At 43.2% G+C, this 13,359-nt stretch overlaps 2 protein-coding genes across 2 annotated transcripts; one reads left to right on the top strand and one right to left on the bottom strand.

The window, feature by feature from the left end:
* The first annotated feature begins 423 nt into the window (after positions 1-423).
* On the top strand, positions 424-2,397 carry LOC138831834 (U1 small nuclear ribonucleoprotein C). The gene is made up of 2 exons (XM_070028857.1): positions 424-541; positions 1,699-2,397. Exons 1-2 carry the CDS (start codon positions 424-426, stop codon positions 2,187-2,189), a joined length of 609 nt encoding a protein of 202 aa, XP_069884958.1. The 3' UTR covers positions 2,190-2,397.
* A 2,628-nt stretch (positions 2,398-5,025) lies between these two features.
* On the bottom strand, positions 5,026-12,519 carry LOC138831833 (5-hydroxytryptamine receptor 3E-like). The gene is made up of 8 exons (XM_070028856.1): positions 12,229-12,519; positions 11,681-11,725; positions 9,090-9,199; positions 8,560-8,729; positions 7,524-7,684; positions 6,674-6,878; positions 5,375-5,590; positions 5,026-5,255 (listed from the first exon to the last, which is right to left on the bottom strand). Exons 1-8 carry the CDS (start codon positions 12,517-12,519, stop codon positions 5,026-5,028), a joined length of 1,428 nt encoding a protein of 475 aa, XP_069884957.1.
* Between the last annotated feature and the right edge of the window lie 840 nt (positions 12,520-13,359).

The raw sequence follows: 13,359 nt of genomic DNA, 5'->3' as shown, positions 1-13,359 counted from the left end.
GAGTGACCAAAAAAAAGAAGCTCATGGATTTGTATACCTGGGACGACTTTTAGCTATAATCCTCAGAGCTCAGTCTCCTGAGAGGTTAGCATTTCAGGCGTGAGCCACAGACTCCCAGCTCAAGTACTTTTTGATCTTATGGGTTTCTGGTTTATGATGTGGGAGCCAGCCACACCCAAAGTGTACATGGAAGCCAGAGTCCTGTCAGAAAGAATATTTGCCTATTCTAAGATCTAGACATGCACAGACTTGAAGAGAGATCGAGTTTCCTGGAAGTTCTGGATTGCAGAAACACAGTAAGCTTCCTTAAACAGTAGTGATTCCCCATCCCCACCTCAAAAATAAACAAACAAACGAAACAAAACAAAAAAAACCAAGCCACCACCACCATCACTACTACCAACAAAAACCAACCCAGAAAAGATGGCTAAGTATGTCAGCCTGAACATCAAGGTCTGGAATTCAGAGAGAACTGTGCCTGGCCTGCTGCTTATCCAGTTTCCCCTGAGAAAAATGTATGCTTTAGGAGAGCAAGGCTGCAGTATGAAGGGAGGGAATTTGATAGGGTAACAAACTGTCCCTATTTGCCCAGGACTATCCCAGATTTAGCACTGCATTCTGGACTGAGGGAAACTACTGTGTCCCTGGTGCACTGAAATAGCTGCAATAGTTCCAATAGTACCAATAGTTCTGCTGTGGGATCTCCTTTCCTTAAGGAGTTAACCAGGAGAAATGTCCAGTTTGCCAGTGCCTGGACAGGAAGGAGACTTGAGTCTGGTGGGCCACAGCATAGCAAGACTGCAATACTTACTGTAGAATGCCAGCGAAAACATCGTTTTAGAAAAAAAATCTAAAAATAGAGAGAATATATATAAAAGGGAAAAAATGAAATTGACATTACTAAAGCAAAAATGAAAGTCAGAAGATAGTGGTACATACTCTTAGAGAATTTACATTTAAAGAAGAAGGGTAAATTAAATAACTTTCCAATTAATGACTGACCACTAAAAGATCTTTACTAAAGGAGCTTTTCTTTTGGTGCTGGAATGGAACCCAATATGTCCAACATGCTACATTTTCATTCTGTCAACTGTGATGAGATAAAATAATATTTATATCTCAATTGGATGATACAAAAATGCAATTGAACTACTTATAAATCAGAAAGGAAATTAGAATTAAAATATTCTAAGACCTTAGCCAGGCACTGGTGGCTTATATCTGTAAGCCCCATTATTACCAAGACCAAACACAACCCAACATCTCAAAACCTGGAAGAGGAGACCACAAGGCAATACAGAGCAAGTGTTCCAGTTCAGGGCTCTTCCTCTTTGTATTGAACATCTAATGGCATCATGGGAACTCTATTTTCATGACTTCCTCTAATTCTAATTACCTTCCAAAGGCCCCACCTTCAAATACAATCAACGTAAAGACTTAGGGATTACATTTCCAACATGTGAAATTTTGGGAGATACATTCACCACAGCAATACATAAGGCAAATCTTAACAGGTGGCAATAATTGCTATCAGAGATCCTATAGACCTTATCCCCTGAAAGTATGGTCATTGAAAAACAGCAATAGCAGCAGCTGAAAACCTTTTAAAAATGCAGAAGTCCAAGTTTTACCCCCAGACAACCTGAAAAGAATTGTGGATTCAGTAATATAAAGAATTAAATTGGGGGGAGGCAACAGCCCACACAGCAACATGCCCATTTTATTGTGACTACTGCGACACATACCTCACCCATGACTCTCCATCTGTGAGAAAGACACACTGCAGTGGTAGGAAACACAAAGAGAATGTAAAAGACTACTATCAGAAATGGATGGAAGAGGAGGCTCAGAGCCTGATTGACAACACAACGGCTGCATTTCAACAAGGAAAGATGCCTCCCACTCCATTCTCTGCTCCTCCTCCTGCCGGGGCAATGATCCCACCTCCTCCCAGTCTCCCGGGTCCAACTCGCCCTGGAATGATGGCAGCTCCCCCCATGGGAGGCCCTCCCATGATGTCAATGATGGGCCCACCTCCTCCTGGGATGATGCCTGTGGGACCTGCTCCTGGAATGAGGCCACCCATGGGAGGTCACATGCCAATGATGCCTGGGCCTCCAATGATGAGACCTCCTGCTCGTCCCATGATGGTGCCCACTCGGCCAGGAATGACTAGACTAGACAGATAAGAATAAAGGGGGGGGGCCTTATCAGTTTTATATTATTTGTTCAACTTCACCAGGAAATCATTGGTGACACTGGGTGTTTTCCAACAGCATGACAAGGAAGACTTGCTTCCTTTTATCAAGAGAATAGATTTGGAGGAGAGAAGTGGGACAGAAAGAACAGATTTCATTTGTATTGTGAAATGTGAAAATAAAACTGTTAGCTCTTTTAGTTTAAAAAAAAAAAGAGTTAAATTGGGGCTGGGAACATGGCTCAGTGGTAGAGTGCTTGCCTCGCATGTATGAAGCCCTGGGTTTGATTCCTCAGTACCACATAAACAGAAAAGGCTGGAAGTGGCGCTGTGGTTCAAGTGGTAGAGCACTAGCCTTGAGCTGAAGAGCAGAGGGACAGTGCTCAGGCCCAGAGTTCAAGCCCCATGACTGACAAAAAAAAAAAAAAGAAAGAAAAAATGAAAAGAGGGGTGGGACCTGCTGGGTTAGGGGATAAAATGGGAGCAGCTTTCCTGCCCTGTGTGCTTGCCAGATTTTTGGCACACTTGTACAGAAGTAAACTTTGCCTTGCCAAGTTCCTTGCAAGTTGGTATCCTTACTGCTATATGGCAACCCAACATTCTGAGCTATTTCTACCTCTGGGAAGACAAGTTTCCAATTAACTGGCATGAAGCTGATAGTGGTGGAGCACCAGCTGAGGGTAAAAATACCAAGCAAGAGTGTGAGTTCAAGCCCTAGTACTGGCTTAAAAAAAAGCCAGATGAAAGAACATGCTATACAATATCATTACATAAATAGAGATGTTTAACTTAATACTGAACAGAACAGAGTGACAATGCATAAAGACAGAGTCAAGAATACATCATGGATAGACACTTTTATGTATCATGGAAGGTATCAGTCAAATATATAAGAGGAAAACTCCAACTACCCAGAGAACTTGATTCAAATATTAGTGAGCTGTAATAGACCAGGTAGAGAAAAATAAGCTGCTGTATAAGAGGATTTGAACAAGCAATCATGAAGCTCTGTTCAATTTTTTTTTTTTTTGGGTCCGGTTGTGGTGCCTGAACTCTGGGCCTGGGCGCTGTCCCTCAGCTCTTCAGCTCAAGGCTAGCGCTCTACCACTTGAGCCACACTGCCACTTCCGGCTTTTTGCTTATGTGGTGCTGAGGAATCGAACCCAGGGCCTCATGCATGCAAGGCAAGCACTCTACCACTGGGCCACCTTACAAGCCCCTCTGTTCAATTATTTGGTTTAAAATATCCTGAAATAGGGCTGGGATTGTGGCTTAGTGGTGGAGTGCTTGCCTAGCATGCATGAAGCCTTGAGTCTGATTCCTTAGTACCATGTACAGAGAAAAAGCCAGAAGTAGTTCTGTGGCCCAAGTGATAGAGTGCTAGCTTTGAGCACCAAGAGGGATAGTTCAAGCCCCAGGACTAGCCAAAAATCCTGAAACAATTACAGTTATTCATGTAATCATACAAAAAACGCCTCCTTCCTTCTATCCATCCTTCTGTCTGTCTGCCTTTCCTTTCTGTACTGGGAATTGAACTCAGGGCCTTTTGTTTGTTTATCAAGGTACTGGGCTTGAACATAGGGCTTGGATGCTATCTCTGAGCTCTTTCTCTCAAGGCAAGCTCTTTACCACTTTGAGTCACAGTACTACTTCCAGTTTTCTGGTGGTTAACTGGAGATGAGCCTTATAAGCTTTCTTGCCCAGGCTGACTTTGAACCTGGATCCTCAGATTTTACAGATGTAAGCAACCAGATGGAATCATTCTTGGTGTTAAACTTTTTTCACTTGGGCTCAGAGTCTCTAAGACTGACCTGCTTATTAAAATTTGATTATTATGTTTGGGCATCTCTTCAAAGAAAGATGTGTTCTGCTATACTTTTTTTTTTTTTTCTCAAGACATATGTTCATCCTTGAGATGAACCTTGTGCCTTGTGTCTTTTTTTTTTTTTTTAGGTCCGGTCGTGGGGCCTGAACTCTGGGCCTGGGCACTGTCCCTCAGCTCTTCAGCTCAAGGCTAGCACTCTACCACTTGAGCCACAGCGCCACTTCCAGCTTTTTTTCTTTTTGCTTATGTGGTGCTGAGGAATCGAACCCAGGGCTTCATGCATGCAAGGCAAGCGCTCTACCACTGAGCCACCTTCCCAGCTCCATGTCTTTTTTTTTTTTCCTTCAAGTATTTGCTTTTCCAGGACACATGTCTTTTTTATGATGTTCTTGCCTAGTTTTCAGAGCACACTGGTTATTTTGGGCCAGCAGTCAAGGTCAGATGGAGAAAGTTGCTCTGGTTCTTTTCTTTTTTCTTGTACTAATACTGTATCTTATGAAGGAATGAAAAAGTTAAAGCAGAGACGATAGTGTTTCTGTGTTTCTAATAGAAATACTCATTAAATACAGTGCTTATTTCTAAATCCTGGCTGCTGTTTACCATGCCTCATTTCCCCTCATCTCTTCTGCCTCAGAATCATAGGTGAGAGTTTGACTGTCAGTCCTGCCTATTAAGTTTCCACCCCATGACATGACAAAGAGCTGGAGATCTTGGCAAGGTGATTTATTACTGGACCAAGTTAGCAGGCAGAAGTGAACTTGCTATGCAGAAGACACAGGGGACTAGAACCACGTGGTAGGGCTGAGGGAATGTTACAGGATGTAGGAACAAAGGAACAATGTCTGGGATAGGAGGCTCCAGTGGAGGACATGTGGAATACAGTGGGAACCTGTTATCTTTCAGAACATGACTTTTGGTACAGAAAAAGGGGCAAAGACTTCGCCAGTCTTGGAGGCCAGCAGCAGCTCTGGGCTGGGAGGTGAAGAAGCAGGTAGACTCATGCCTAGGTGTTCCAGAGGATGACGACTGTGATGATGAAGGAAGCTATAAAGAGCAGATAGAGGCGGAAGAGTAGGGTGTCCATCAGGTGGCTGAATTGCACCCACAGCTCCACCAAGTGCTGCTTCTGGGCTGCAAGTTCCTGCTGGGCCCTTGCTGATTCGGGGCAACCATTTAGCCCTGCTTCTCTGGAGCTTGGCATGGCCCTTACCAGGTCTACTGGCTCTTTCAGGCCTGTGGCAAGGACAGAAATTCAGCCCTGAGCTGTGACTGTTACTTGGGGGGAAAAGGAGCAGGGACAGAGAAAAGCAGGAGGGAGAGAGGACTGAGTGAGCAGTGGTGGCTTCCCTCACCAGACAGGTTGGTGGAAGTGGGCCCCAGATCCAGGTTCCCCTGGCAGGGCCCGGAGGGGCAGCCTCTCCTAGGGCTTGAGCAGTGCAACAGCAGGGTGTGGAGTCCCTGAGGCATGGGCGGAGGCTGGGTGGTGGCCAGGTGCAGCAGGTAGGTGATGAAGATGGTCTCTAGCAGGCTGGCCACCATCAGGGACAGACACAAGGCAAAGTAGATACCTGCAGACAGAGGAAATTACAAATAAACCATGATAGGTCATTTTCTAAACTTACTTATTTTTTGGCAATACTGTGGTTTGGATATGTGGCCTTATACTTGTCAGGCAGGCATTCTACCACTTGAGCCACATTCTCAGACCTTTTTGCTTTTAGCTATTGTCCCAAAAGTCTGTTACATTTTTGCCCAGGCTAGTGTGGACTTCAATTTTGGTATTCTTGCATATCTAAGATAAGTAACATGCTCCCATGCACAGCTTTATTGGGTGAGATGTGATCTCACTGTTTTTGCCGGGGCAAGGCTCAAACCTTAATCTACTTGATTTCTGCCTCTCAAGTAGCTTTACCAGAGAAAATCACAATACTCAGTTCTGAACTTTTCTCCTTCCCTCCCTTTCTTCCTTTCTTCCTTCCTCCCTCTTTCCCTCCCTCCCTCCCTCTCTCCCTCTCTCACTTTCTTTCTCTCTCTTTTTTCTTTCATCCTTTCTGTCACAGAGCTTGAATTCTGGGCCTGGACACTGTCCCTGAGCTCTTTTGCTCAAGTCTAGCACTCTACCACTTTGAGCCATAGCTCCATTTCCAATTTTTTTTTCTATTTTATTTATGTATTTATGTATTTATTTTTGTTGGTCATGGGGCCTGAACTCTAGGCCTGGGCACTGTCCCTCACTGTCAAGGCTAGCACTCTACCACTTGAGCCACAGTGCCACCTCCAGCTTTTTCTACTTATGTGGTGCTAAGGAATTGAACCCAGGGCCTCATGCATGCAAGGTAAGCACTCTACCACTGAGACACCTTCCCAGCTCCTCCATTTCCAGTTTTTAGGTGTTTAATTAGAGACAAGAAGCTCAGGGACTTCTTTGCCCCCAATGGCTCAAACTGTGATCCTCAGATCTCAGCCTCCTGAGTAACTAGGAATTACAGGCCTGAGCCACCAGTGCCTGGTAGTTCTAAACTTTTAAGCCTCTTTTCCAAATCCAGGGTTCCTCAGAGGTCCTTTCCTCCTTCACTGGAGCAATGGCTAGCTCCCTTGGTCCCTTGCTGTCCCTCTAACTTTGCTTTTCCAGGATGTAGAAGGGGCCATACTGATGAGAGGGATGCCACTGACAGGGAGTAAGTCATTCATCATAAGCAGGAAGACATTGTAGCCCAACAGGAGAGTCATCTTGAATGGGGCACGATTCTCATTTTCTGGTGGTAGGTAGAAGCTGAGGGCATCGATGGCCACTAGAAAGCCACTGGGCACCAGGAGATGTACCACGTAGCGCCTGGGCCTGCGTCTGATGGCCACCTGGTGGGGAGGTAAGGGCAGAAAGAAAATATGGAATGTGAAGAAAATCCTAAATCCAGGAATAGCAGTTTGTTACCACAATTCCAGTGACTATTTCTGCGTGTGTGTGTGTGTGTGTGTGTGTGTGTGTGTGTGTGTGTGTGTGTGTGTGTTCTGGTACTAGGGCTTGAACTCAGGGCCTGGTAGTTGTCCCTTAACTTTTTTTTTAGTTTAAGGCTGATATTCTATCACTGAGCCACAGCTTCATTTTTGGCTTTTGGGTAGTTGATCGGAGGTAAGAATCACATGGACTTTTCCTGACTGGACTGGCTTTGAACCACAATCCTCAGATTTCAGCCTTCCCAATAGCTAGGACTACAGGTATAAGCCACCAGTGTCCTACCTTTTGCCTGCTTTTTCCATTGGTTTAATCTCACTCTAAACTGTGGAGATGTGTGGAGAGTGGTTTCATAATCGGGCATAGAACCTGCAGAGCATGTTTTTTGGAGCCATGAGGAGAAAAGGGATGGACAGCCAGGAGAGAAGGTTCAAGTCTTGGGCAGAAACGCTGACTGAAATCTTCATTTGATGGACATTCTAGCTAAATAAGAAGTAAGCAGGAAAGGAAAATGAAAGGAAATAAAAAGCAAGGGTCTTTGAGCTTACATAGAACGTGATCTGATCATACAGGTTGGTGCCCATGGATGTCTTTGATGTGGCCTTATTGATGCCCAAGAGCTCCCATTCTCCTTTGGCCTGAATATCATCCTGGGATGCATCTACTATTTCCCATGCTTCTTTCTCCATGCCCAGAAGCATGTTATCCACTGAAAGGGAGCATCATCCAGATTAGGCTCAACTGCACTTTTCCCATGTGCTTGTGCTTGTGTGTGTGTATATGTGTGTGTGTGTTGGCACTGGGACTTGAATTCAGGACCTCAGTGCTGTCCCCTAGCTTCTTTGCTAATACTTGAGCCACCTCTCCACTTCCAGCTTTTTGCTTGTTAAATTGAGGTTAGAGTCTTACAAGTTTCCTGCCCGTGCTGGCTTCAAACTGAGGTCCTCAAATCTCAGCCTCCAGAGTAACAAGGTTTATAAGTGTGAGCTACTGGTGCCTGGCTCTTTTTGTCTACCTTTTCATTCTACAAGTTTTTGGATCCTTACCATATGTGGAAAACTTTCTAGGGGTTGTGAATAGAAATGAACAGGACAGGCTTGGATTTGTTACTGAAAATATTTAAGCATCCATAGAGCCATATTCTTTCCTCCTCCTCCTCTTCTCTCTCCTTGGTCACCATTTACTCAAAGTTGTAAAAAAAATTTTTTTTATTGTGATTAAGTGATTATATAAATTTTACAAATTTCATAGTATTGTGAGATAGTGATAATTAAAGTCACAAACATTCTAACCTTCATGAGGCAAATTGTCATTATCATGGTTTATAAGGTTTATGAATTCTACGAGCTTTGACAATACAGCTATTTCTTCCACATCGGATGGTAAGTACATTTCTTTCCTTTGGCTTATCTGTGCCTTTATCCTTTTCATTCCCTCCCTCCCATCACTGTCCTTGAGTTGCTTAGTTCGTTTTCATCAATGTCCAGTGCAGCTGATGGGTTCAAAGTTTCTTTCTATTTTATTTTTTCTTGCTTTGTTGATTGTTTTTATCCATCCCACCCCTGAGGCCTCACTGTAACTTACCTGTGTACAGAAAAGAGCTGAAGGTGAGTGTGCAGTTTTGCTGATCAAATGGGAAGTAGAAGATGTCCAGGTTACACATACTGGCCACTTTCATGGGTTTCTTATACCTAATGCGGCCTTCATTACTTACAAATGCAGTGAGGTCTTCTGGGGTCTTATCTACATCCATGCTGTAAGACAGATGGAATGGATTCTCTTATCATTCTGTTTTCTTTCTTTCTTTTTCTTCTTTTTAGCTTATGCCAGTTCTGAAGCTTAAAACAGGGTCTCTGGGTATTGTTCCTTAGCTTTTCTTCACTCAAAGGTTAGCTAGTTAATTAGATATATGAGTCTTATAAACTTTTTTTTGCCCAGGCTGGCTTGAAATCTCATTAGTAAGCTCTCAGCCTCCTGAGTGTGGGCTCCTCAGTACTCTGGTTGTTTCTTAGCCATCTAAGATCACTTGTAGTGTTCCCAATGGAAGACTGTAAACTCTACCGATGCTAGGAGTTAGGGCTTCCCTCTGGCTTTCCCCAGCACGTGATACATACAGTTCAACGATGAAAATGTCTGGGAGCCACAGGTTCTTGGTTGCCATACTGATTTTTGTGATGCCTTCACATTCCTCTGGGTTCCAGCTCATCAACGGATTATCCCAGACCTAGAGCCAGGGAGAAGTGTTAGGGGCGAGAGGTGGGGAAGGGGGAAAGGGGATAGGGAAGCAAGAACCTGGCACGAGTTAGAGTTATTTTTCTCTCATCATTTGATTCCCTCCCTCCCTCCCTCCCTTCTTCCTTCCCTCCCTCCTTTTCTCTCTCTCTCTCTCTCTCTCCCTCCCTCTCTCTCTGTCTCTGTCTGTCTGTCTCTGTCTCTCTCTCTCATGTCAGGCCTGAAGCATGAATTCAGGGCCTGTGATCTGTTCCTGAGCATTTTTTTTTTTTTTTTTTTTTGTTGGTCGTGGGGCTTGAACTCTGGGCCTGGGCTCTGTCCCTCAGCTCTTCAGCTCAAGGCGAGCGCTCTACCACTTGAGCTACAACGCCACTTCCGGTTTTCTGGTGGTTTATTGGAGATAGGAGTCTCACGGTCTCGCCTGCCTGCCTGGGCTGACTTTGAACCGAGATCCTCAGATCTCAGCCTCCTGAGTAGCTAGGATTACAGGTGTGAGCCATCAGCGCCCGGCTTCCTGAGCATTTTTTACTCAAGTCTATCATTCTACTCCTTGAGCCACTTTTGGCCTGTGTTTAATTGGAGGTAAGAGTCTCATGGATTTCCTGCTTGGGCTGGCTTCAAACTGGGATCCTCAGATCTCAGGCTTGAGTAGCATGAACTACTAGCACCCAGTTTGATATTTTTTTCTTTAAACAAAATCACAATATATTTTAAAGAAATAGAAAATTCTAGAGCTGGAGAGATTTAGCTCAGTGGTAGAGTGCCTATCTATCATGTATAAATCCTGGATTCAATTTGTAGCATAGAAAAAGTCTATAAAATAATATAATACATGTCCATCTACCATCCAATTTAATATTGTAATGAATTTACTTTTTAAACTTTTTTCTCTAGAAAAATCAGAATTAGGGCTGGGAAGGTGGCAAAGTGGTAAAGTGCTTGGCTCACATGCATGAGGCCCTAGGTTCAATTCTTCAACACCACATAAACAGAAAAGGCCGGAAGTGGCACTGTGGCTCAAGTGATAAGAGTGCTAGCCTTGAGCTGAAAGAGCTCAGGGACAGTGTCCAGGCCCAGAGTTCAAGCCCCACAACCCCCCCCCCCCAAAACAAAACAAAACAAAACAAAACAAAAAAACCAATCAGAATTATAAATAAAATTGAACCTATCTTTTCTTTTCTTTTTTTTTTCAGTAACGAAGATTGAATTCAGGGACTAGTGCCTGCTTACCACTTGAGCCATGCTCTGAGTCCTTTTGCTTTTATTTTTCTTTTCAAATAAAGTCTTGCTTGTGCTTTGCTCAGAGTGATCTTGTACCATGACCTTCCTACCTTCATCTCCTGAGTAGCTGGGATTTACATGTGTGTGCCACCATGTCTGGCAGTATATCTATTTCTCTACCTATTTAGATCTCTTTGCTTTCTCACTACTGTGGGAAATGGTTGCTGATGGTATACATCCTCTTCTTTCTTCAGTAAAAATGAGATCCAGAGTTGAAAGATCAGGAACTCTGCTTCTTTGATCTATAATGGTCTTAGTGTGAAATAAGGGCAGTAATAGGGGTCAATTATGATTGTATGTAAACAGTAATGTTCAGAGGTTTTATTTATTTATTTATTTGTTTGTTTGTTTGTTTTTTTTGTGCTGGTTCTGGGGGTTGAATTCAGGGCCTCATGCTTTTACTTGGATTTTTGCCTCAAGGCTGGCTCTCTAGCACTTGAGCCAACAACTGTTTCTTGAGCTAGCAAAGTCTTCAGTGCCTTCTGAGTCTCTTCCACTGATTTTGTTACAAGGTGATTATAAACAAACCCTCGAGGCCAGGAGTCTTGGTGACTCTTTCCTGGGTGAGTGATAGACACCATTCTTACCTTTCTGATAACCAGTTCTCCTTTCCAAAGCTAGAAACATTTGTAAATGTCTTCAAGGATTATCCAGTCTGGAATGAATTTATCTTTTTTTTTTTTCCTGTGCTCTGTCCCTTAGTTTTTTTGTTTTTTTTTAATTTACTTAAGGTTAGCTCTCTACTACTTGACTCTACTTCTGTTGGTTCCTTCATTTGTTTGTTCCTTTCTTCCTTCCTTTTTTCCTTCCTCCCTCCCTCTCTCCCCCTTCCTTCCTTTCTTCCTTCCTTCCTTCTTTCCTTCTTTTTTTTCTTTTTAAATTTCTTTTCTTTTTGCTAGTTAATTGGAGACAAGAATCTCATGGACTTTCTAGCCTGGACTGGCTTCAAACCGTGATCCTCAGATCTCAGCTTCCTGAGTAGCAAGGATTATAGGCGTGAGTCACTAGTATCCAGCCTTCTTTTCATTTGATGAAAGCAGAGTATTGAAGTCTCTCACCTTTACTGCAGAGTTTTCAAATTTTTCTTTCTCAGGGACAGTTTCAAAGCTATATTGTTGGGTGCATAATGTGTTATGATTATAACTTTGTTTAAAATAGATTCTGGCTGTAGAAGAATAAGTGTTGGCCATACCATTTCCAGCCACAGGAATGATGACATGAGCTGTAGTTGTTCATCCTGCCAAAAGAATTTCCTGTTTCTAGCAGTTGCCTGTAAGATGTCCATTCATCTTCTCCCCTCCTCTCCCCATTGTTGTTTGCCATGCCCCTTGAGTATGAACATGATGTGATTAAAGGCAATATTTGAGGTCAAAGATAATTAAAAAATCAAAATAGATATATTGGTCTGGGCAGGACACTTCACAGCAGGGCTGAAGTAAAGTATTATTTTTCAACCTTGGATCCATTAGAATAAGTTGAGGAGCTGAGAATATAAATTTTGGGTTCTAGATAATCAGGACCTCTGCAGGTAGATTCTGGACACTGGTTGGCAGCCAGAGTAGAGATTCACTGGGGAGGAAAAAAAATTTCTTCCATGTGAATTGGACAGAGCTTTTTATTTAAATTTAGATTTTCTGTGCAAGGGAAATGCCATATAGTAATGTGATTGAGGGCTCTGAGGACCTCCCTGTTGGGGCTGGGAAAATGTTAAGGACCCCAAGTGGAAGGGTTAACACTCACCACATCTAGGATGGCAGTTATGGTGAAGGAGATGTTGACTTGGATGGGGTTAGTGAAGGTGATGATGGACAAAGCCTTTCTAACAAACACAGGATGCACATCAGTTGGATCCAACCCATGCTGGCCAAACCCTGAGCAGTTGATGGTATAAGCGCTGCCCCATCCTGCAGAAAATATCAGATGTGTGAGACAAGGGAGAGAACTCTCATGTTTTCTGTATGAGAGAGAGCCCAAGGCAGAGCCTGGGATACCCATAATAATCACGATGGCTACTGTGTATTGAGCATTCATTATGAGCCAGGTATATGTTGAGATCTTTAAACACATTATTCTCATTAGTCCTCTCAATCCCCTATCAGATTCTATTTTTTCTTTATAACTTTATGATTTTTTTTTTTCGGAGACAATGTCTTGCTCTGTACCTTTAACTCACAATTCTTCTGAGTGCTGGGATTGCATATTTCTTTTTCTTTTTCTCTTAGTTTTTGTTGGTCCTGGGATTTGAACTCAGGGCCTTGGCACTGTCCCTGAGCCTCTGTGCCCAAGGCTAGTAATCTTACCACTTGAGCCCCAGCTCTACTTTTGGCCTTTTCTGAGTAGTGTATTGGAGATAACAGTCTCACGAACTTTTCTAACTAGGCTGTCTTTGAACTATGATCCTCACATCTCAGCCTCCTGAATAGCTAGTAGTACAGGCATGAGTCACTAGCACCAGCTTGCATATTTCTTAATATGTTTTACTTTCTTAATATGTTTTACATATTTTATTCCTAGTCTATATATGTCAATGCTTCATTTACCAGCAATAGCAGTTTCCCTCCTCCCTATCTCCTGGTATTGGGGTTTGAACTCAGTCTTGCATTTGCTAGACTAGTGCTCTATCACTTGAGCCACACTTCTTGCCCCATTTTGGACGGCTATATTTGAGATTGGATCTCACTTCCTGCCTGGCATGCACATGTGGTATTATCTGTCAATAGTCTTATATATCAAATATTAGGCTTCCTGTTGTTGCTGGGATCATAGTTGTGCATCACTGCATCTAGTTTCCCTCCCATGGATATAGGGCTGGCCTGGATCTGAGATTTTTCCAAGTTTCAGTCTCCCACATAGTTGGGCTGACAATTATGT

This window comes from Dipodomys merriami, unplaced genomic scaffold, assembly GCF_024711535.1.
Source record: "Dipodomys merriami isolate MVZ:Mamm:240054 unplaced genomic scaffold, mDipMer1.0.p SCAF_2, whole genome shotgun sequence".
Taxonomy (NCBI): domain Eukaryota; kingdom Metazoa; phylum Chordata; class Mammalia; order Rodentia; family Heteromyidae; genus Dipodomys; species Dipodomys merriami.
Note: the sequence above shows the minus strand (reverse complement) of the source record. Positions and strands in the feature narration are given on the sequence as shown.

Coding starts and splice junctions, on each gene's coding strand:
- LOC138831833 (XM_070028856.1), bottom strand. CDS start 12,519: ATGAATGCTCAATACACAGTAGCCATCGTGATTATTATGGGTATCCCA. Junction 11,726..12,228: donor TAACTGCCATCCTAGATGTG/GTGAGTGTTAAC, acceptor TTCTTTTGGCAG/GATGAACAACTACAGCTCAT. Junction 6,879..7,523: donor ATGATCAGATCACGTTCTAT/GTAAGCTCAAAG, acceptor CCTCCCCACCAG/GTGGCCATCAGACGCAGGCC.
- LOC138831834 (XM_070028857.1), top strand. CDS start 424: ATGGCTAAGTATGTCAGCCTGAACATCAAGGTCTGGAATTCAGAGAGA. Junction 542..1,698: donor TTTAGGAGAGCAAGGCTGCA/GTATGAAGGGAG, acceptor GGGAGGCAACAG/CCCACACAGCAACATGCCCA.